At 48.4% G+C, this 24,007-nt stretch overlaps 1 protein-coding gene across 2 annotated transcripts in view; it reads right to left on the reverse strand.

Annotated features, from left to right (window-relative positions):
* TRIM67 (tripartite motif containing 67) overlaps window positions 1–18,506 on the reverse strand; it is a gene marked incomplete at both ends in the record, with an annotated part of 44,823 nt that extends 26,317 nt beyond the window's left edge. For both annotated transcript variants that reach the window (XM_079713766.1, XM_079713765.1), the window contains one exon: window positions 17,490–18,506. In XM_079713766.1, the coding sequence (XP_079569892.1) occupies window positions 17,490–18,506 (1,017 nt within the window). The remainder of the gene's footprint in view (window positions 1–17,489) is intronic.
* Between the last annotated feature and the right edge of the window lie 5,501 nt (window positions 18,507–24,007).

The following is a 24,007-nucleotide window of genomic DNA, read 5'->3' on the forward strand; positions in this document are numbered from 1 at the left end:
GCAGAAAATATTTTGAACAAATAATTAAATCTAGCAAAACGGTCTCTGGAGTCAGGCAGACTTTGGCTTTCCTTTACTAGCCATGTGCTCTTGGGAAAGTTCTTACTCTCTTATTAGAATTTACATGCTGGGGATTATACTACCTACTTAGTTGTGACAATTAAAATCAAATAACACATTAAAACACGTGACTTTTTTCTTCCTTCCCCTGGGTCACCCAGCCCCTCCTTCTACCACTGCCTTCTCTCTCCGTCCTGCTGCCGACGCCAGTGCAATAGGTTTGGCAGGAGAGTGTTTGCGAGAGGGGCAGGAGAGGAAGATGGCACCCGGGGAGACATGGAGTGATTGAGAATTGCTTCTTATTTATTCATTTGGCTGAGCTGGGTCTTTAGTTGCAGCACTTGGGATCTTCAGTTGCGGCATGTGAACTCTTAGTTGCGACTTGTGGACTCTTAGTTGCAGCATGTGGGATCTAGTTCCCTGACCAGGGATTGAACCCAGGCCCCCTGCATTGGGAGCATGGAGTCCTGGCCACTGGACCACCAGGGAAGTCCCAAGAATTGCTTCTTAAAGACAAGATCCTGGCTTCATATTTCAGGGAGAGGTAAGAAATAAATCCCTAAAATGTTTTAATGTTTGTATAGGACTTTATCCTATAATAGGATAAGCATCCAAAGATGTATGTACAAGAGCGGTCATCGCATTATTAAAAATAGTAGAAATTTTGGGCTTCCCTGGTGGTGCAGTGGTTGAGAGTCCGCCTGACGATGCAGGGGACACGGGTTCGTGCCCCGGTCCGGGAAGATGCCACATGCCGTGGAGTGGCTGGGCCCGTGAGTCATGGCCGCTGAACCTGCGCGTCCAGAGCCCGTGCTCCACAACGGGAGAGGCCACAGCAGTGAGAGGTCCGCGTACCGCAAAAAAAAAAAAAAAAAGTAAAAATTTGTACATGATCTTAAATGTTCAGGAATAATGATTAAATCAGTGATGTTTTATCCACATAAATGAATACCCAGCATCCATTAAAATGGCAAGGTGTTTCTATATTGATGTAGAACAATCTCCATAATAGATTGTTCAATGGAAAGAAAAACATTATACCAAAAGCACATGTAAGAAGAGCTCATTTATTTAAAAATTATATACATATATATTGTGGCATATATATGATCGCTATTAAGGTAATTATATAAATGTGTGTGTGTATCATACATGTAAGAATTTTAAGAGTATAGGTGATTTTTCACATTTTTCTTTGCATCTCCTCTGTATTGTCTGAATGTTTAAAAATAATGTATATTATTCTTTTATAATTAGAAAAAACAATAAAGTTACTTTCATTAAAAAAATTCATGTTACTAAGATCTCATTTGAGATTTCTACCCTGGGCAGCTAAGCAATTTTACAACTGAAAACAGTCCCATGCTCTTTCTCCAAATGCCCTCTGATCCAGGACATTTGAACTTCAGAACAATGTCTTGATGCAAAAATACCGTCTCTTATTATAACCCTGGATGGCTAATGTTTCAACATAATTGATTGTGGTGATCTTCATGAGGGCTCAGGGAAAAGTCGCAAGGATGACAAGGCTCCCTTTGAGAGCCCCCTCTCTCCTCCGTCCCCTCTCCTGCTCTCCACCCAGAGTCTCCAGGGCCCTCGCTGCCCACCCAATACCACAGCCCCTCTCCCACCTCAAAGCCTTCATTCTCCCCGACCCACGACCGGAATCTGAACTCCCACTCGCCTTAGGGTGCCTAGTCTCTGCTCAAAAACAATTCAAATTCAATCCAGCCAAACATTTTCACAGGTACGAGGAGACAACCAGCTTCCTCTGCCTGGTTGGTAACTTGCAATTGTCTTTCACTGTCCTGATCCTCAGTGCCTCCGAATGTGACTTACAGGGTCACTGCAGGTGTAGGTAGCGAAGATGAGGTCATAGTGGGGGAGACTGGCCACTCAGCCAGCATGACTGATGTTTTTAGAAAAAGGGAAATTTGGACACAGACACACACGCACAGGGGGAAGACTGGAGTTATGTAGCCACAAGCCAAGGCACCACCTGAAGCCAGGAGAGAGGCCTGGATTCATGCTTCCCAGAGCCTTCAGAGGGAGCATGGCCCTGTGACATCTTGATCTCTGACTTCCAGCCTCCAGAGCTGTGAGACAATACATTTTGGTTGTTTTAAGCCACCCAGTTTGTGATAATTTGTTACAGCAGCCCCAGGAAACTAGTACCCTATGCACAGTTTTTATTCCTATTCTAACACATGTTCTTTCATATATATTCACTGAATGGAATCATATTACACATAGTCTTTCTCTACACCATAAAATGGGCTTTGGGTTCTTTAGAGAAGAGGGGATACGGCCAAACTGCTTGTACCTTCAGGAAAGAAGTCGGGTGTTACAATAAACTGAGTGCCCTGCAGCTACCATGCGTACCTTTACTTCATCTCGCTTCGTCCTCATACCTTTCAGTGTGGAAACTGAGGCTGAGAGACATTAAGTGACCTATCTCAAGACATAGCTCCAAACTGAACCCAGAGCTTTTGATTTCAATCCAAATCCTTCCCATGATATCAGTCAGTGGTGACCAGAAGGTTGGTCCGGGCAGTCCTAGAATAGATCTCTCTAGCACCTGTTCATGTGGTGTGGTGAAGAGGCCCCACCAAGGGACAACTGCGTCATTAGGGTGATGGCTGCGTCTCAGCCCTCCCACAAGAGGGCTCTTGGGAACAACCTCAGACCCTGAAACAGTCGCCTCTTCTTTCCTACCGTGCTTGGCCTTGACACTCACAATCATCACGATGATGGGGCTGATTATGATTCTGGCTTTCTTTCACCGAGCACTTACTATGTGGTGTGTGCTGCCATGAGTTCTTTTTATGTATTTATTTGGTTGCGCTGGGTCTTAGTTGCGGCAGGTGGGCTCCTTAGCTGCAGCTCACGGGCTTCTTAGTCACGCAAACTCTTAGTTGCGGCATGCATGTGGAATCTAGTTCCCTGACCAGGGATCAAACCCAGGCCCCCTGCATTGGGAGCGCGGAGTCTTAACCACTGTGCCACCGGGAAGTCCCCTGCCATGAGTTCTTAAAATGCATGATCTCATTCCCTGGTAAGTGGTAGAGGTTTAGGAGAGTTGTCTCTAAAACGAACTTTCTTATTCGGCGCATTCTGCTACCTCTGGAGCACTAAGGAGTTCGGGAATGGCAGTCTAGTAAACTGAGACTCAGTTTGTTCTCTGGACAAGATGTAACAGCTAACATCTGGGAAAAATCCCACCAATATTTCCAGCTGGCTTCTGTCATCCCACTAGATCAGCTGATTGTTTCCAAAACCGTTAGCTCATCTAATGGGGGAGGGGTGTGCCATGCTAATGAGTGTGAATGGCTCTCTTCAATAAGGGGCCCAGAAAAATGCATAATTCCTCCTGCCCTCATTTTCCACACTGTTCCCTGGAGTGCCCCCTCCTGCATGAATGACTCTGTTCCATGAAGCTAAAAGGGACCCCACTGGAATAGTCATTTACAGTGTTGATATTAGAATACATTCTGGTGTTGTCACCATTCACTTATTAAATAGATGCTTCTTGTGGCTTACTGGGTGCCAGCTGCTCTGCTGGGTACTGGGAGTACAAAGGCTTCCTTGGTGGCACAGTACAAAGGCTTCCTTGGTGCCGATGCAGGGGACATGGGTTGGAGCCCTGCTCTGGGAGGATCCCACATGCCACGGAGCAAATAAGCTTGTGTGCCACAACTACTGAGCCTGCACCCTAGAGCCCGTGAGCGACAACTACTGAGCCCGTGAGCCACAACTACTGAAGCCCGCACGCCTAGAGCCCGTGCTCCACAACAAGAGAAGCCACCGCAATGAGAAGCCTGCACGCAGCAACGAAGACCCAACGCAGCCAAAAATAAATAAATAAAATACGTTTATAAAAAGAAAGAAACTGAAAGCAGGATCTCAAAGAGGTATTTGCAAAACAAAAGAGTCATTCAGATCTTGTTCCAGTGGTAGCAAACCAGCCTGGGATAGGATGGTGGGCGCACAAAGCCTCCGGACCAGAATCCTGACTTTGTCCTTGTACAAAGGCCATTCACGGGGCAGAGCCAGGTGATGTTGTTTTATCACCCGTAACCCAAACTGCCTCTTCATTGGGATCAGGCCAACTCCAGTCACTGGCAACCATAATAGGATGGTTTTTGTGACAATCATGAGGACGTGTCTTAGAGCTTTCTATCCATGATCAAATTACAAAAAAAGGACACTCTCCTTTTCTGTTTGGATACCTCCTTCCTTTCACCTCTCCAAATCCTCCCAGCACTTTGAAACCCAACTCAGCTCCAATCCCCTCCGTACAGCCTTCCCTGCAGTCTGCCATCGATCTGACTCTGCTCTGAGCCCATTTACACTTAGGGTTTAGCCCCAGTTAACTGCGCTCTGGTACTGTTCTTTATTTCTTGTGAGGAAATGGAGAGACAGGCCCTCCTGTCCATCTAAAAGGCTAGAGCTAACGACCAGTGCAAAATCGCCTTCTTTATCAACCTTTTCCCAAGTTCCTTCCACCGCTGCCTTGCTCCTTCTTTTCCCATACAGTTTCCTCACTTCTTTTTCGGCCCCCTTCTCCTCTTAACTTAGCAAAGCAAATCGAGATGTTCAAAAGGGTTTTGCTGCCAGGTTTTACTGGCAAACAGGATAAATATAACAACCTGGGAAAAGAATTTCAATCCAAATCCTTCCCATGATATCAGTCAGTGGTGACCAGAAGGTTGGTCCGGGCAGCCAAATTTACAAGAACCTTCAAAAGGATTATAGCCAGGCTATCCCTGTTCTTCACTGAAATTTTAATGAAGCCAACGTTTAATCCTTCTTAGGCTCTCAAGCTAGCTGTCCCTTTAAATGTGGCTTCTGGAATCCATTTCTCCCATCGTTCTCTCACCACTCTCTCCAGATCCCGAAATGTTTTCTGTGAGTCTCAGATGCTAAAGGATGGGTAATTCAAGTTCCCTCACTTTTATCAGAAGTGGTGTTGTAGTTCTCAAGGTCCCTCTGCTTCGTGTGAATATACGGTCATCCCTGGTGCTCGACCAGCAGATAGATAATAAGCTGTTTGAAAGTAGGAACTCGATTTTCAATATCTTTTTTAACATCTCACACAATGCTGTACATTTAAGTCTCTCCTTTCTTTCCCAACTAATCAAACTCCTACCCATCATTCTCGACCCCAGCTCAAAAACCATCTTCTAGGGGGCTTCCCTGGTGGCGCAGTGGTTGAGAGTCCGCCTGCCGATGCAGGGGACACGGGTTCGTGCCCTGGTCTGGGAGGATCCCACATGCCGCGGAGCGGCTGGGCCCGTGAGCCATGGCTGCTGAGCCTGCGCGTCCGGAGCCTGTGCTCCGCAATGGGAGAGGCCACAACAGTGAGAGGCCCGCGTACCGCAACAACAACAACAAAAAAACAAAAACCATCTTCTCCTTAATCTCCCGCTCACTACCCTTTCCCCTTCCCCTTCCAAATCTCCAGGCGGAATTAACTGCCTTCTCCTGTCCCATCCCTCATCTGTTTATTCACATGGCAAATATGGCACTTATTCCACTTTTTTATATTGTTTGTACAAACATTAGGTTGGAGTAAAATCATCCTCTCTTCCAGTCGTCTGTGAGCTCCCTGCAGCCTGTTTCAAGTGTATCCACAGCCCTTGGCACAGCCTGTGAGTTACAGGAGGTGCCCAAGGCATGCTTGTCCAGTGGAATATTTCAGTTGCATCCTACAGAGTCATGAGATGCTGTTTGTCCTTCACGTGCCAGAGGAGACACAAATGGACTCAGGAATGGGAGCCACCTTAGCTGTCCTCATACTTCCTGTGGCCCACACCACAGACATTCCACCACCATCCTCACCACCATCACCATCACACCATCCAGAAAAGCCCCGAGGTCTGTGTACCCCAACCGAAGCAAGGAGTTCAGAGAACCAGAGGAGCTTGGAGAAGTTACCCATAATGTATACAAGCAGAAATCACTTGAGGAACTACCTGCATTTTGATTTAATCTTCCTGTTGGAAGATAACTTTGCTCTCTTGGGTTTTTACAAGAGAGCTCTCTTCATATCACCCTGGGGGAACTGGGCTCAGGGAAATGGCACACACATGCTGATTCTCTGACTGCTGCTGCTGCTGTGAGTGATAAAACTGTTCTCCAGCTCTGACCCAGGAGTCTCACGTCTCCTGCCCACATCCATGAACTGTGGCAAGAGCACGTGTTAGCTTGTACACAGGCAAAAATCTCAACGCTCTTGTGGTTCCTGACACCCCTCAGCAGGGTCTTCTGGCCTTAAGGTGCCCTGACTTCCCCTCTAAACATCTTCATATTCCCAACAAGCTAGAGGGGTGGAACCCTGCCTGACTGTGTGGAGGACAAATATTCATCAGTGATAAGCTGCAAATACGTGTACAGGAAGCCAGTGTGAGAGGTGATAATCACACCCTCAAAACAAACTGAGGTATGTGGTGATATTCACATGAAAGATGTGAACCAGGACACATGATGCTGCTGTCAAGACCAGGCACAGTCATTTTGGAGTTTATTACAAGGGACTAAAAGGGAGAAGGGAGCAGTCATGTGTCCCAGTGACTGGAAAGTCCCTGTTTCTTGACCTGAACACTTCAAAGAGTATTTAGCTTTTGTAACAGTGACTGGGCACTGCTCAGAAGTAGGGGACTATCTTTTTTTTTTTCCTTTTTTAATATTTATTTATTTATTTTGGCTGCGCCGGGTCTTAGTTGCGGCACTCAGGATTTTCGTTGCAGCACGCGGACTCTTAGTTGCGGCATACATGTGGGATCTAGTTCCTCAACCAGGGATCAAACCCAGGCCCCCTGCATTGGGAGTGCAGAGTCCTACCCACTGGACCAACATGGAAGTCCCAGTAGGGGACTATTTTAATGAGGTTTTCCAGAAGTTTCTTGTTCCCTGTGGTTTTATTCAAGCAGGCGACTCATTTATTTATTAACCTAGTTAGTTCAAAAGGGATTTAAGGCAGCTTGCACGGGTCTATAGAATTCAAGATTGCATAACTTAAAAGAAAGAAAAACAAGGGTGGGAGCATAAAATGGAGCCAGAAATGAGGCTCAAAATTTATAACATAATTACATCCATCGTGTACACACAAAATATTTGGCTCTAAGCATTTTAGCAGCCAAAGAGAAAAGTGGAACCTGACCATTTGCACAATCTAAAGTGCCTATTAGATTAAAAAAGGGAAACATTTGCACCCCAGAGCTGGCTTGAAGGAGAGATGTGACAGTCACCACAGGAAAGTACGAAGCCCTACCAGGACCCTTATCCCCTCCAGAACAAAAGCCTTAAGCCACTGGGGACAAGCAGCAAATCCTGTCCCTCCTCCCCACCCCCCTGAGCAAAGTGAAGACTCTGCGTGGCTGGAGATAGGGAAAAGAAAAAACCCAATCTTCCTGGAGAAGATGCAGGAAACAGGCATGGGTCCAGACCATTCAAGGCTTCCTATTGCTGGGGAAGGGGCAGGACAACTGAGAAGATGGAAAGGGACTAATCTGTTGACTTGACACAGCCTAGGAAAGAATCAGTGAACTTAAAGAGAGGTCAATAGAAATGAATGAAACTGTAACAGAGACAAAAAGAACGACTACAGGAAAAAGAACAGAGCATCCAAGAACGGTGGAACAATATCAAACAATGTAACATACATGTAATTGGAATCCCAGAAGTATGAGAGAGAGAGGGTAGAGCAAAAGAATCGTCGGAAGAGATAACACACAAAAAGTTTCCAAAAATAATAAAAGACATCAGACCACGAGTCCAAGAAGCTCAGAGAACCCCAAGCAGCATGTGAATGCATACACTTCTCTCCATTTCTTCTGCTTCTCTCCGAGTTCAAGTGCCCATATTTATAGTCCAAGTGACTCTCATAGCCTAGGAAGTGGTCTTCCTTCCCCTACTCTTGTCCCCCTACCACACATTTTCCAACTGCAGTCAGAAAGATCTTTTAAAAAATAGGGGACTTCCCTAGTTGCACAGTGGTTAAGACTCTGCGCTCCCAATGCTGGGGGCCCAGGTTCGATCCCTGGTCAGGGAACTAGATTCCACATGTGTGCTGCAACGAAGAGTTTGTGTGCCACAACTAAGGAGCCCATGTGCCACAACTAAGACCCAGTGCAACCAAATAAATAAATTTTTAAAATATATACATATATTAAAAAAAATAAACATCACTCCCAAGCTTTAAGTCCTCTAGTCACCTCTCTTTGCATTTACCATAAAATCCCATCTGTTCCCTGTGGCCTGCCAGGCCCTGCGTCCTCTGGACCCTGCCTGTGTCTCTGCTCCTGTACCTTATCCACCTTTTTCATTGTACTGCAAAGGCACGTTTCTATCCTTCAAACACAGTGGGTGTCCCCCAACTCTCGTTCTTGGTTCTTGCTCTCCCTGTGAAGCGAGCTGCCTTCAGAACTATGCTGGGCTGGTTACTTCTCAGCCTATCTTCCAGTCTTGTTTTTCCAACCTTCCCCCTGAAGAAGTCTGCCCAACTGCTTTTTATCACATTATTTTACTTCCATCGTATTTTACTTCCATTACTATCAGAAATTCTCCAATTTATTTACTTGTTTATGCATGTGTTGATTTTCTCTCTCCTGTGACGAAATCTCTGTTCTTTGAGGGAAAAGAGCATGCCCTTCCATGGCCTTGATGCTTACAGTGGTGCCTGGTAGGATACCGGCATTGAAGATTTAAGTGTTGACTGAATAAGGAATTAGGTCGATTGAAGAATAAATACTCATTAGCGGCATAAGCTCAGGGAAACAACTTACAGGTCAAGAGGCATCATCAGTTTTTAAGTTATCCCCAGTGAGTGCTAGAGCTACCTTTTAGTCATGTGGGTACACAGCTCAGCCGATAGGTAGCCAGACATTTGGTAACACGTTATTTATGGAGTGACGTAAGCCACAACTCTCTGCTTTAAAGAGGACTGTCATTGATGATTATTCATATTTTATTGGTTTCTTGGTTTTATAGATATCACCCAGAATCAAACGATAAGGAAGAATTGGGACATCGGATAAGTACAAATATTTGCCAAAATTTCCTAACACAAACTTGACCTATTTTTTTTAAACTATGCACAGTCTGGATAGACTTTTCAGATGACATGTGACCAAGGCCCAGACCCTCCTGCTGGAGGGGTCCAGATTCCAGTCTGTTACATCTGTCATTTAGACCCCTTCCAACTCCCTCACCTGTTTCTGTCCCTTGTGGATCCTTGCCTACTCTTCGCTGCAAACCACTTCTTCCCTCTGCAGCCACATGAAAAATGAAGAGACAGAGCTATGTGCTCTTTTAGGTTCCCTCCAGCACTCAAGTTCTTTTACCCTATTTGCTCCAAACAGGATGAACTGTGTCCTACTCATCCTTTCACCTCCCTTTTCTGCTGCCCATATCAGTTGAATAAGGGAGGGGTTGTTGCCACACTCTCTGTCCCCACCTTCTGGTCTAGGTGTCCACTAACCCTATATTTTTTCCATACCTCATTACTCTTTAGGGAATGCTCTAGGCACCTGTTTTTGTTCAGATACACAGAGCCTTCTGTTATTTTTATAGTTCATCAAAATGTACAAGGGAGGCATCGATCACGTTTTTACAGAATCATTTCACAAACTGCTGTGCAACTGTAGCGAGCCCCTCGGCCTCACGTTCCTCATCTGCAAAAGGAGGATGCTGGGATTTATGATCTCTGTTAGGAAACAGGCTACCCTAGGCAGGGGAAATGCCGAGCAGGGAGGGGTGAATTCGTGAGAGCCCCGCAGGATCTGCCTGCTTCTCTCCTGCTCCTTTAGGCCTCACGGCTCTGAGAGTTCCAATCTCCTCCACCCTCTGGCCAGGAGCTTTAAAACTGCCTGAAGAGCGGACAGAGCACCGACTTTGCTTCTTTATACAACGACGAAGACACAAACCCAGAGGAAACCCAGAGAGACGAACAGCAGTATATACGTTTCTGTTCAAACCGAGGGAAGCAGCATAGAACATCTATCCAGAATTCCCTTCTCATGAGTCACCTACGCTCTGGCCCAGAAGGGCTCAGACAGCACCACCACCCCTCAGAGGTTCCTGCCCATCTCTGGGTCAGGTGGTCTTTGAGCACCATACTGCCTCCCAGCACCCAGAATTTGGTGAACCTGAAGATTCCCAGAGTAATTAAGACCCCGGGACCCCCTAGAGTCCACTTCACACTGCTGTAGATGACTGGCACAGTTACAGTGCTGGGTCCAGCGTCCTGGAGCCCCCAAAGCATTCCCGTCAAGGTTTCTCAAACTTTAACGTCCATCTGAATCAACTAGGGATCTTGCTAAATTCAAATCACGAGTCGGTAGGACTGTGGCAGGTCTCAAGAATCCGCATTTGCAGCGACCTCCCACCACTGCTGCTGTTGCTCTTCGGACCACACTTTGAGTCACCAGGTCCTAGTCTAGAAGTCGGCACTTTTATTTTTATTTTTTCCCCCATAAAGAACCAGACAGTAAATATTTTCGGCTTTGCAGGCTGCCGATCTCTGGTCACAACTACTCAACTCTACCAAAAGCAACCATAGCCAAAAGCAGCCATGGGCAAAATGTAAACGAAGAAGGATGGCTGTGTTCCAGTAAAACTTTATTTACAGAAACAGGCGGTGTGCCAGCTTGTTGACCCCTCTAAGCAGTCTCAGAGATTGAGAGATCCCTCTCCTCTAGAAGAGTCCATTTCATTGACATCCACAAGTAAGGTCCCATCCACCAAGAATCTCGACCCAGATAAAGGACCTCCCACTGCAGGCTAAAAATAGAACAGCTTAGCCATGGAGTGACCACCAGAGCGTACACTAGGAAACACATTCTTCAGTAGTAACATGGGGTTGTCCTTTCACAATCTCTAAGGTCCTCCTCAATTCTGAATCCTGATACTCCATAAATAATCTTCAAAGAGAAAAGCAATTCAAGTTATGGGTTCTTGCCTTCTGTCCAACCCACTTTTTGCTTTCCAGATGTGTGGAATGATGTGGAAAGCATGTACTTCAAAGCTTGTAACATAGGGGTTCTTTCATTTTTTTTTTTTTTTTGCGATACGCGGGCCTCTCACTGTTGTGGCCTCTCCTGTTGTGGAGCACAGGCTCCGGATGTGCAGGCTCAGCGGCCATGGCTCACGGGCCCAGCCTCTCTGCGGCATGTGGGATCTTCCCGGACCGGGGCACGAACCCGTGTCCCCTGCATCGGCAGGCGGACTCTCAACCACTGTGCCACCAGGGAAGCCCCATAGGGGTTCTTTCTAATAGTTGTTCCTGAATTACTGAGCTCCTTGGAATTAAATCCAAGCACAAGGCAGGCTACAGCCCCGGTGGCTTTAAAGACAGTGGTGATGTTAACACAGAGGGTGGTTTCAGAAGACGCAGCAGCCTCTACTTATTGGAGTCAGCTCACGTTTCCAGGGGTCTAAGCAGACTTACCATTGGTTCTCAGTCAGTCTGGGGCAGATGGAACAGAAGCCAGCCTATGCACTTCATTTCCCAGAGCTTCAGAGTTGGTGAAGGATTCAACATCTCAAAAAATCCAGGCTTCCACTCAGACTGTGCATATTTCCATGCCACATGCTCTGAGGGCCCTGATGGATTTGTTCAGCAACTCTCAGCTTGCAGCGATTAGCCACAGAGATGGAGACTTCAGACCTCCCAGAAGATTTTTGCCAAACATTTCTCTCTACCTAACCCTCTTTTTCCTTGTTCAAACCCCACTCAAAAGTGCCTTAGGGCCTTCCCTGGCGGCGCAGTGATTACGAATCCGCCTGCCAATGCAGGGCACACGGGTTCGAGCCCTGGTCTGGGAAGACCCCACATTCCGAGGAGCAACTAAGCCCACAACTACTGAGCCTGCACTCTAGAGCCTGCGAGACACCACTACTGAGCCCATGTGCCACAGCTACTGAAGCCCGTGCTCCTAGAGCCCGTGCTCCGCAACAAGAGAAGCCACCGCAATGAGAAGCCCGCGCACCCCTGCTCGACGCAACTAGAGACAGCCTGTGTGCAGCAATGAAGATCCAATGCAGTCAAAAATAAAAATAAAGAAATAAAAAAAATTTTTTTAAAGTGCCTTAGATGGGCCCTGAAGGCTTGGTCTTTTCAGGGGCCTTAAAATCCAAAAGGGGCTATTTAGGCACTAGTTATGCCTATTAAACCAGTTTTTGAGGGAAGGCAGATCACTAACTGGTAGTTAAAAATATAAAAACCTAGGGCTTCCCTGGTGGTGCAGTGGTTGAGAGTCCACCTGCCGATGCAGGGGACGTGGGTTCGTGCCCCAGTCCGGGAGAATCCCACGTGCTGCGGAGCGGCTGGGCCCGTGAGCCATGGCCGCTGAGCCTGCGCATCCGGAGCCTGTGCTCTGCAATGGGAGAGGCCACAGCAGTGAGAGGCCCGCGTACCGCAAAAAAATAAATAAATAAAATAAAATAAAATAAAATAAAATAAAAATCTAGATACTTGTGATCCTCTTTTTAAAAATAGTTCTAACAATAATGTAATGAAAGTAGCAAGCAGTTATTACTAGAAACAAGGCAATCCACCTTATTGTTTTCCCCAATGGTCCCTGTTTACATGAATTTTTAATTTTTTATATAATTTTGCTGTTGGGAGAAAAAATAGGTATAAACGTTTTGGAAGGCAATTTGGCAACGTTAATCAGATGTCTGGAAGACAGTTCTCCTTTGATACATCAACTCCATATTTAGAAACTTAACCTGAGGAGATTATTAAGAATAAAGGCATAGATTTAACTTGAAAAATGTTCGTAACAGCAAAAGACTGAAAACATCTAGATGAAGTCCAGCATCAGGGTGTGGATCAAGTAAAATAATAAATCCTTACAATGGAATGGCATGCAGCCATCCAAAATGATGTTCATTAATTGACAGGAAAGATATGTGTACTGTATTATTAGAGGAAAAAAAGAAAGACAGTTACAAAATAAATATACAATAGAATTCTAGAAGAAAAAACTCCAAAATGTTAGAAATGTTTTTTCCCTGCAAACTGGAATTTGGGGTTGATATTTAATTTCTACATCTCTACCTCTGTAATTCTAATTCTTAACAAAGAGCATCTATTCCCTGTGTTATAATCTACTACAGATATTCAAATACGTATACTTATGATCGTATACAGTTATGATTACACGTTCTGCTTTGGGCATTTATGTGTTATCTCTTTTAATGGAGGAAGTCTTTCCTCTAAGGCTTTAAAGGCTAAAAGCCTTTCTTTATCTCTTTGATAAAATAAGGTAGGACCAGGCTTCTGAAAAGCCAAGTGTCCTTTGGCAGATCCTTGGGGTATGGGAGTAACCTGAAGTCCTGGCTTTCCTGTGATTTCTAGACCTCACTATCTCCTTTGCGCTTGTGAAGTGCTGACTCATTGGGAACAGTAATCCTGGGGTACAATGAGATTTTTGTTTTGATTCTACTCTATTGTCCATAGTTCTCAAAAGACTTGTGAGGAAGGGCTGATCCAGCGGTCCCTTCCTCAGTTCAAGAATCAACTTTTAACCATTTTTAATTCAGAGTCCTGCACCCAGCAGGAATTACAGTGGTTGCTGACATTCTGTGACATGTCACACTAGGAAGAGGTACATCCCACAGTGACCCTCTCCTTCTGGTTTCAGGAAAACTGGAATTCCACAATCAATAGGCAAAGGACAAAAGCACTCATGGAAAGCTTCCCTTCCCTGTCCTATCTTTCACAACGTATAGTTTCTTCACATCAGAAGTTCATTGAAATTATAAATCCTCTTCCAGGAGAATCATCTAAAAATGTGTTTGGGGCCTCCCTGGTGGCGCAGTGGTTGAGAGTCCGCCTGCCGATGCAGGGGATACGGGTTCGTGCCCCGGTCTGGGAGGATCCCATATGCCGCGGAGCGGCTGGGCCCGTGAGCCATGGCTGCTGAGCCTGCGCATCCGGAGCCTGTGCTCCGCAACGGGAGAGGCCACAACAGTGAGAGGCCCGCGTACCACAAAATAAATAAATAAATAAATAAATAAATAAATAAATAAATAAATAAATAAAAATGTGTTTGGCCAAGACCTAAAGTGTTTACACTGTTGTTTTTTCTTTTAACTTTTTATTTTATATTGGAGTATAGCTAATTAACAATGTTGTGATAGTTTCAGGTGCACAAGGAAGGGACTCAGCCATACATATACATGTATCCATTCTCCCCCAAACTCCCCTCCCATCCAGGCTGCCACATAACATTGAGCAGAGTTCCCTGTGCTGTACAGTAGGTCCTTGTTGGTTATCCATTTTAAATATAGCAGTGCGTTTACACTATTTTTGAAAAGTGATAACCAATCTTGTTTCAAAGTAGATTTCAGTGTCACTTACATGTCTCTCTCCCTAAGAATCACTAATTAGATGGCAAGCTCCAGTCATGCTAGAGAGGAATTAAAGCCTTGTTTAAGGCTTCTCCAGTCATAGGGATGTTAGGGAAATATTTCTGTCCTGATTCTCATTCTGGTAGTGTACCAAGCTTTGTCATGGCTCCTGGGATTTTTAGACGACAACGATGACAACAACAACAAAATCCAGAGACTTTTAAGTTTTACTAAAGAACTTAAACTGCCCTGGTGGGAGTGTGAAATTGAGTGCTCTAGTTTATCTTTCAAAAGTAGTCACCTTCACAGCTCACAATGGTGGTCTAGATGCCTGCCCACAAAGCAAGACCAATCGGTCCATCAAGGCTCCCTCTGTTATCTTTTGATCTCCAGCCCCTAGTTGAGATGCTCATAAGAAGCACTGAATGATTTCCCTTTCTGTAGAAAAACAGCACCTGCTGAAAGAGAACAGCAGAACTTCTTCTCATTCTTGAAAACAGCTTTTCACAAAAGTATCTCAGAGAATTCCTTCTGGACTTAGGAGGATGTCCTAGTTCCCTGAAGACGTGGCATTAAATTGAGACATTTAGATTCTGCATAGCTGTGTTTCCCACAGATAATTGTCCCACTCTATTGAGCAAATATCACATATTCTTTCCAGATTTCCTCAGATAGAAATGTTATAAAACTGCTGTGGACACCAAATCAAGGATGACCAATGTTGTCCCTGCATGATCTTGGTTCTTAAAACCATTTGGTCATTATCCAACTCACTTTTCCAGGTAAGAGGCTTAATCTCTTTTAAGACTGCAAACTCATCTCAACTCGTTTTGGTTTCCACTCTTCACTAAGTCTAAAAGTTTGGGTGGCAACACCCAGAATTAGTTCTAGCCTTCTAGGCTGTGAAAATTTACCAGCTCCGAAAATCTGAATGTAAAACCTTGTCTTGGTAATTGATCACAGCCTCTTTGCCAAAGAGTTCTTTATGTGTAAAATGACTCTCTTCACTTGAAAGATGAAATAAGCAAGGCAGCTACAATTACCCTGAAGCAATATGCAACAAAATGTCATTGGAATGATAACTCACTCAGCAGATGTTCTCATTTAGCTCCAAGCTATTTTAGGACTCAACATAAACACTACCAGCTCGTGTGTTCTCCACGTTACCAAGTCACTGAGGTCAAATAAGTACCCTTTGCTGCTGCCCTATAGCTTTCTGCAAGTTTGGTGGTGTTAAGTATTAGCACTATAATAATAATAATGATAAATAAAATATATTGGTTACTGTGAGTTGGGTACTGTGCTAGAGGCTAAACATACAGCATTATACTTACTCCCAACAACAATTATCTGAGTTAGATATTATTCAGTGGACTTCAAACTGTGCCTAAACGCTTACAGCAAGTAAATTACAAATGCTGAGATTTGGATCCAGGTCTGTGTAACTTACAACAGGGTTTCTCTCAGAGGCACTGTTGATATTTTTCTGGGTTATTGTTTTGCAGGTTTTCTGTGCCCTGTAGGCTGTTTAGCAGCCTCCTTGGCCTCTACCCCTAGATGCCAGTAGCAACTCCTAAGTGGGCTAACCAAAGTTGTCTCCAGACATTGGCAATGTCCTGGAGGGGGAGTGAAACTGTTCCCAAATGAGAACCACTGCTCTAGAATTAGGGATTTGACTCCAGATCGCCCTTTTCTGAACTACTATGCAAATTTCCCTTTCCGAGGTGGATTTCTGAAGTGTTCCTCATTTGTTCTTTCTTAATTTTTTTGTTTGAAAATGTTGAGTTACAGTAACAACAGGCATGTTGTAGCAGAAATTATACAGTAACTGTATGTAATAAATCTATAGTATGAATGGTTGGTCCCTTCTTCTCCTCCCATCTATGCTCCCCTTTTTGTCCATTTCCAGTTGGATGATATGAGAGGACCATGGCAAGTTGCCTTATTTTCCCATGTCTTTCCTCCTCAAAAAGTCAGAATACATACTTCCTGTTGGGCTATTTGGAGATCTCCTGCCTCTTTGTGGGGTAAGAGTTTACTGGAAAGAGGATACTGAATGATAAGCGTCCAAATTTGCAGTTGGAGTCCTTGAACAAGGGACCCGGATCACTGACCTCAGCACTGAGTCCAGTTGCACGGCCTGGCCTTTGAGTAGGAAATTAAGGTGAATGTTAGAAAAGCTGACCCCACTCTTGCCTTGGGGTCTGATCGAGGGCCTGACCTGATTTTGAAAGCTTCTCTCGTTCTGTGTCAGCTATGAGGATACACTGGCCGCCACAAGTGTGTGCGAGTTGCCTGTAGCGGCTGTTCCTTCCCACTTGGGAGGTGGCACCTGCAGGCAAGTCCCTGGAAAGATGGCCCGCAGCAGCCTGCAGATGAGTGTGCCTGGCTGCCTTACTAAGTGCTTACTCCACCACACTCCTGCCACCTGGAGTCCCAGTAAGAGAAGGTCTCTCAGTGGGGAATGATGTTCCCTTCTTAACAGGGCACACGCCCGAAGTCTCAAATAAGGCGCATGAAGAATTACATCTTCCCTTTAAGCTGAGAGGCATTCTGGGGTTATAAAGTGCTGGAGACTAGCTGAGAGAGTAGGAAACTTTCTGCTCTAGAAGCTGATGGGAATTCTGCTCTAAGGGAGATAGTGTATCCCTTCACTGAGGGTTGGGATAGAATCCTTCCTGCCTTCAGAGAAGATTAACCAAGCACGGGTGGCATCAGACATTTTCCTGCAAGCAGGTGGTAACACTTGTACTTTAAAAAAGAGAAAAAAGAAAAGAAAAAGATATATGAACTTTTTGGAGGGAGGAAGGGGGCCCTAGGTGTCATAAACCCAGAGGGTCCATCAAGGTAATTTATTAGTCAAGTTTGGGAGTGAACGAGTCCTGCTTCTGCATTCTAGACGACTTTTGGGTGGAATCATAAAGCCTCAGGCGGGAGGGGACCTAGGGGGTCGTCCTTCCATGCCCTTCCCATCTCCAACACTCAGCTCAGAGTACTTGGAGCTTATTTAACGAAGGGGAGCGCACTTTTCTTTGCGTCCGTGCCCCATGCCCTGCCCAGCGGGCGCTCACCTTGTGCTGTTTCCACATGGCCCCCAGCGGCTTCACCTCGTGCTTGCCGTGCCGGCCCTCCTCCAGGCACAGATAGCACACCGGGGCTCGGCAGCTCACGCAGTACATGCTGTAGTTCTCCATTTCGTGGTCAGGGCACGTAGGGTACTTGCGGGCCGCGCCGCCCCCCGCCGCTCCGGCGCCGGTGGCACCCGGGCTCTTGCAGCTTCCGCCTGCGCTGGGGGCGCCCTGGGCGGCGCCTGGAGACGCAGAGGCGGCCTCGGCGGGCGCGCGCGGCGGCGGCGGCGGCGGCGGCACCAGGCGGTGCTTGGCGAAGGGTCCCCGGGATGGATGGCACTTGAGCTGGCAGGCAGCGCAGTAGAGCACGTCGCACTGCTCGCAGAGCGTGGCGGCAGGCTCGGGCGGGGTGCGGTCGCACAACTGGCACACGGCCACGGCAGCGGCTGCGGACGCCCCCTGCGCGGCCCCGCGGCCCTGCTGATGGCGCTGCACGATAGCCTCGAGCAGTCGGTTGCGCCGGAAGCCGCGCAGGCCGCGGTGGTCCAGGGAGGCGCTGCGGTGGCACTGCGGGCACGTGATGGAGGCCGAGGGCAGCGAGCAGCAGGCGGCGCCCCGGGCGGCGGCGGCCGAGGAACCGGGCGGCGCGGGCACCGTGGGCAGCACGCGAACCCCGTTGGGGGACTTGAGGCTCGGGGTGTAAGAGCCGTAACCGCTGTCTGTCTCACTGTACAAGCTCAGCTTGTCCGCGTGGTCGCCGCCGCCGCCGCCGCCGCCGCAGGCCGGGCCAGCCGGCGTCTCGTGGTCCGGAGGGGGCGCGGCGGCGGCGGCGGCGGCGGCGCCGGCGGGCAGCCCTGAGCCCCGGGAGTGCAGGAGCGGAGGGGGCAGGTGCTGCTCGCCGTCCGGGGTCTGCACCGCGATGGTTCGGGCGCAAGGCAGGCAGACGTTGTGGGAACATGGCAAGATGATGGGCTCCCGAAACAGCGAGCCGCACACGGGGCACTTCAGCTCCTCCTCCATCGCTGCGCCGGCGGAGAGAGCGGCTCGGCGCGGAGGGTGGAACGGCCCAAGCCCCGGAGACGGGCAGAGGCGAGCGAGCGTGGCTAGCACCAGTGAGGGGGAGGCGGGCGCGTCACACGGGCACGACTGCTTCGCAAGCCGGGGGCACGCCCCTCTCTCAGTCCTGGGGCCACCGCCCACGGGCGACTGGGGGCAAGAGGACGGAGAGCGGGTCCTCACCTGCTGCCCGCGAGGCTCCTGCACCAGCGGCTGCAACCTGCGGCCGGAGTCCGGAGCTGGTCGGCTGCCCTCGCGGTGGCCTGCGAGATGCTCTAGGGGATGAATCAGCACCAGCGCCGCCGCCGGCGGCTGCGCGCGTCTCCTCTCCACATGAGGACCGGCTGCCGGGCTGAGGTTCGCTGGCTCTCCTGTTTCAGCCCCTCGGGTGCAGTGGGCAGCTGCCCAGGGGCCCCTTTTGCCCTGGCCGATGGCCACCGCCGGTCCGGGCGATCTGTAGGTGAGAAGGCGGGCGAGCAGGCCTCTTGGCCGCGGGGCTGGGGTCAGCACCACGAGGCGGCGGACAGCGCCCGGGAGCCGACGCTGGAGCCCGAGCTCCGCTCTCGCCGGCCCGGAGACCTTCTCTCGCCTCCCTCTCCGGCCGCAGCCGACGCGGGCCGAACGCGCCCTTGGGGCCTTCTTTCCGCGGCCAGCACGGCCCCGCTGCTCCGGTTCGCCGCCGCCGCTCCTGCGGCGCCTGTGACCTTGGCCGCGCGACGCGGCGGCCCGCGGGTGGAGGGCGAGCGCCCGGCTGGCTCGGGAACCCCCTCCGGTCTCCGTGCAGCCGCCGCCTCCTGCCGGCGCCGCGCGCCGAGGAGTTGTAATTTCCAGGGCCGAGAGGAGCGGCAGGGAGGGGGCAAGGAGGGGCGAGGGGGGCCCGCTCGGCGAATGAGGGCTCGCCTCTCGCTGCTAGGGGAGTCCTGGGGCAATTTCAAGGGCTCGCAGAGAGGACCGCTGTTAACAGCAAGCTCTCATCTGGATGGAGGTCGCATCTTGAATTAGCGCAGCGACCTGTACCGCCCCGCCCCTGCCAGCATCCCTCCCGCCCACTCCCCTGATCCCACCTGCCGCCATAAAAGGGGGACAACGGGGACCTAGAAAGCCGGTTGTTTACAAATGGAGAGGTAGCCCAGTTGACCGTCGCTCCAAAAAATGCAAGCCACAAAATGTCGGACAGCCTGAAGTCAAAGGGTGAGGTTTTACTTGCGGGTTGAACCACAAGCCATCTGGTCTCTTCAGTCGCGAGTGCTTCTCCGCGATCCATGTCAGTCGTCTCTGCAGAGGGAGGACACGACACGGGGTTTTAAAATGGGGCTTCCCGGCGGAACGCGAAAACGGGCCACTTGAGGCCCCTTGGCCCTCGGAGCAGATTCCCCGGGACCCAGGCCTGCCCGGCCGCGGATGGCGCGGCGTGAGGCCGGCGGGAAGGCAGCGAGCGGGGATGTTCATTTTATGAATGAAAGAGATCTCCACGCTCCGCCACGCCAGCCACGAGAAGAGCCTCCCACCCGCGGCCCTGGCTGCTTGGTGTGCGGGGAAGGATGGGTGGGGAGGCCGCGCGCGCCCAGGGAAGCGCTCGCCGCGCAGCCGGTTCTGCCTACGGATGCTTCACGCCGGCCTGAGACAGGTTAGGCAATCGCTTGCTTAAAAACCACAGGAATATTGAAGTCACGCCCCTCTCTGTTCTCGGGCTCTCCGGCACTCAAACAAAGGCCGGGGAGGCGCCGCAGCGCCGGGCGCGGAGCCGAAGCCCTGGGCAGGCCCGGTGCCTGGGGACGGGGCCGCGCGCAGGGGGACCCCTGGGGAACAGGCGTGCTGACGCGGCCCTGACAGAACTCTGCGAGTCAGGATCCCGGGTGGGAATCTCAGCCCCTTTACGAACCAGTCCCCCCACCCTGAGCGGTCTGACTACGCTTTCCTAGTCTCTGATCCTGCGTCTGTCAGCGAGGGTTGCAAGATACTTCTGTGTTGAGAACTCAACGAAGTCGTCGTACGTAAACACAGATTGCATACCCGACTTCCTGCTCTAAAATCCTGTGACTCTTCAGTTCAGCTTTGCCCACTGTTGGGCAGCCTGTTTCCAGTTTGTCTTGAAGTTGAAGAGCAGGCCAACCGCGTGCCAGATAGAGCAACACAGAGTTAAAAGAACTGACCGGACTTCTCGTCATCTGCAGGGAGCTTAGAACAATGATGTAACCAGGCGTCAGTATCCCCAGATGGGGGATGGTGACAACCCCGTCCTAATCTGCCTTCTGTAGATAAAGCCACAATGTGCTGCATCCTGCCTGCAATGCTTTGATAAGCCTTCAAGAGAGTTGCTATAGCGTTGCTACACTGCTGAGGGGGGCCGGGGCGGGGGGGACATGGGTGTAGGTAGGTATGTGATTGAATCATTCACAAATGCACTTCTTGTGATGCTAGCAGTGTCATCACTCACCCCAGCCCAACTCAGCCTGCCTGGTGACTACAAAGAAAATAATAACCTCTTATGGTTCTAGTGTGAACAGACATGCCTCACTCCCCACCCCAACCAGTGGTCATGTGTCTGAGAGACCTCCTCTGCTTTGTCATTTTCAGACTGCTTGGTGGGGCGGGGGGGCTGTGAGGGTGGGGAAGAGCTCCTGGAGGGGTATGGAAACACCCCTGTACAGAAGGACCGACAATTCCAGCAACTCTGTCCCTCAGACTGAGCATGATTTTGTTTTCCATGGGGAGGAAGCTCATCTAATACTTCAGAATTCTCCACCTATGCCTTTCCCACCTGCCCCCATCCCATCCCCCCCAATCCCATCCCTCTAAATCATTCCCAATCCCCCTAAATCAGCTTAACCTTGTACCGCACTGTTGCTAAGGCATTGCTCACTGGGGGGGATTGGCATCCTTCAGCTGCTGTGTAGGAGCTGAGGTTACACAGCGGTTCCGAGAGAGTTCACCATAGCCATAATCACTAACGGTTGTCAACATTGTCTATTAAAAGTCCTCTTTCTGTCCCAACTGAGTCATGTACCATATGTATACAGAAAAGCAATCTTACTTCTCTGATCCTCAGGTTTTTTCTATTATAAAATTTAAGGATAGAATTCATTGAACTTTAAATTTCCTTTTAGTTCTAAAAGCCTCTGCATATTAGTTGTTAAGAATGATATAACCTCCTTAATAAAAATGACTCTCACGAAGAAATTTGATCCCAAGATTGAACGGCATATCCATTTTTTCAAGTCATTAGTATTTTATTAAAGTCTGGGCCTCATGCAGATGGTGAGGCAAGTAATTAATACTTCCTCTGTAGGACTTGACAGTGTGTCCTTGTCTGTTCAGGCTGCTATAACAAAAATGTCATAGACTGGGTGGCTTAAACAACTGAATTTACTTCTCACAGTTCTAGAGGCTGAGATGTCTATGATCAGGCACTGGCAGATCTGGTGTCTGGTGAGAACGCACTTCCTCGATGCCAGACAGCTGCCTTCTTTATGTATCCTCACATGGAGAAAGGGAAGGCGGAGCAAGCTCTCCTGTCTTTCCGTACAAGGGCACTAATCCAACTCACAAGGGAGCCACCCATATGACCTAAGGACCTCCCAAAGGCCCCCCTTCCTAATATATTACATCTGTGGTTAGGATTTCTATATATGAATTTTGGGGGATGCAGACATTCAGTCCACAGCACAGTGTGAAATTATATTCTTGTATATAATCTCATTTAATCCTCACAACTCTGGAAGATCACCACATTTTCTTAATTTTATGATGTATGTATTTTTACATTTTAATGTTGCTGAAATCAGGACGTATACTACAATTGACACATACTTCTCTCTCCATGCTTACCTTGAAAATTTCTTATTAAATTGATAATGCAGCTTCCAGTCACTTAGAATCATGGAAATATTTTATTATTTCCAATTTACAGACAAGGAAACTGAGATGAGGAAGCTCAAGATCTTACAACTTTTTTTTTTTTTTTTTTTTTTTTTTTTTTTTGCTATATGCGGGCCTCTCAGTGTTGTGGCCTCTCCTGTTGTGGAGCACGGGCTCTGGACGCGCAGGCTCAGCGGCCATGGCTCACGGGCCCAGCCGCTCCACGGCATGTGGGATCTTCCCAGACCAGGGCACGAACCCGTGTCCCCTGCATCGGCAGGCGGACTCCCAACCACTGCGCCACCAGGGAAGCCCCAAGATCTTACAACTTTTAATGGTGGATCTAGAACTGGTCTGACTTCAAGTTCAAAACATTTTCCTTTAAACCACAGTTGCTAATGAGGACTTCCCTCACAGTTACTGGTGGACAGTCTAGGGGAGCTCAGGAATGCAGAAGTCCATGCTCCCTTTCTGTAACAGGGAAGAACAAAATCTGACTCCATGTTGGATCTGTTTCTTTTACTTTAACCTTTGCTCTTCATTGCTTTTTGTTACTAGAATCACTAAAAGGGTATTGTCTATAGCTATTGGCATACATAATGGCCTGCCTCAGGGAACCCTGCCCCTCCACCTGAATATTAAACTAAAGTGCCTCTGTTCAGCTCACAGGGAGACAATCAGACCCTGTCCACCTGTGGATGCCTGCAGGAAAGAAGAAATTAACATATCCTCTCCCGGAGGGTGGCCATTCCAGGAGATACTTTGCAAGACTAATGGCCTTTTTACTTTACTTCCTCACTTCCTCCCCCTCTCTATTTTATAAAAGAAACTGGCATCCAGACCGCAATGAGATGGTTCTTTTGAGACACTAGTCTGCCATCTTCTCAGTCTGCCAGCTTTCCGAATAAAGTAGTATTCCTTGCCTCAACACCTCATCTCCGATTATTGGCCTGTCATGTGGTGAGCAGAGTGAGCTTGGATTGGGTAACATTTCCTCACCCAGGGCCATTGAACATGCAATTCCAGGGCCATTGAACATGCAATTCTCTGCCTTCCCAGGCTCCCCCACCCTCCAGGTTAGGTGCACCTCTAATAAGCTCCTGGAAGTACCCTGTGTTATTCCTCTGTAGCCCTATCATTGACTGCTATTTTTGTTTATGTGTCTCTCTCCTTTAGACAAGAAGCTCCTCAAGGGTTGGGATCATGTCTATCTTGTTTCCTGGGTGTATTTCCTCCGCCATTGTCTGGCTCTGACTAAGTTATCCATTTTTGTGGACCAACTGACTGGTTGTCAGTTCAAGAACATGGATATCCCCATACACTTCCTTGAAAAATTCTGGTGGAAGTAATTTTTTTTTTCCTGTAGAAGATGTCAACAGATCCACAGGGAAATTTTCTCTGTTTAATTCTGAGGTTGAAATATGTTATTTAGTTTTTGTTCTTTGGGATGTGTGTGTGTGTACACATGCACACACACCCCTGCGCGTCTTCTCTTAACATCCTTTATGTATTTTTTTTTTTTTAGATTTAATTTTATTTATTTTGGGCTGTGTTGGGTCTTTTTTGCTGCGCGCAGGCTTTCTCTAGTTGCGGTGAGTTGGGGCTAC

The sequence above is a fragment of the Hyperoodon ampullatus genome (assembly GCF_949752795.1).
Source record: "Hyperoodon ampullatus genome assembly, chromosome: 1".
In the NCBI taxonomy this organism is placed as follows: domain Eukaryota; kingdom Metazoa; phylum Chordata; class Mammalia; order Artiodactyla; family Ziphiidae; genus Hyperoodon; species Hyperoodon ampullatus.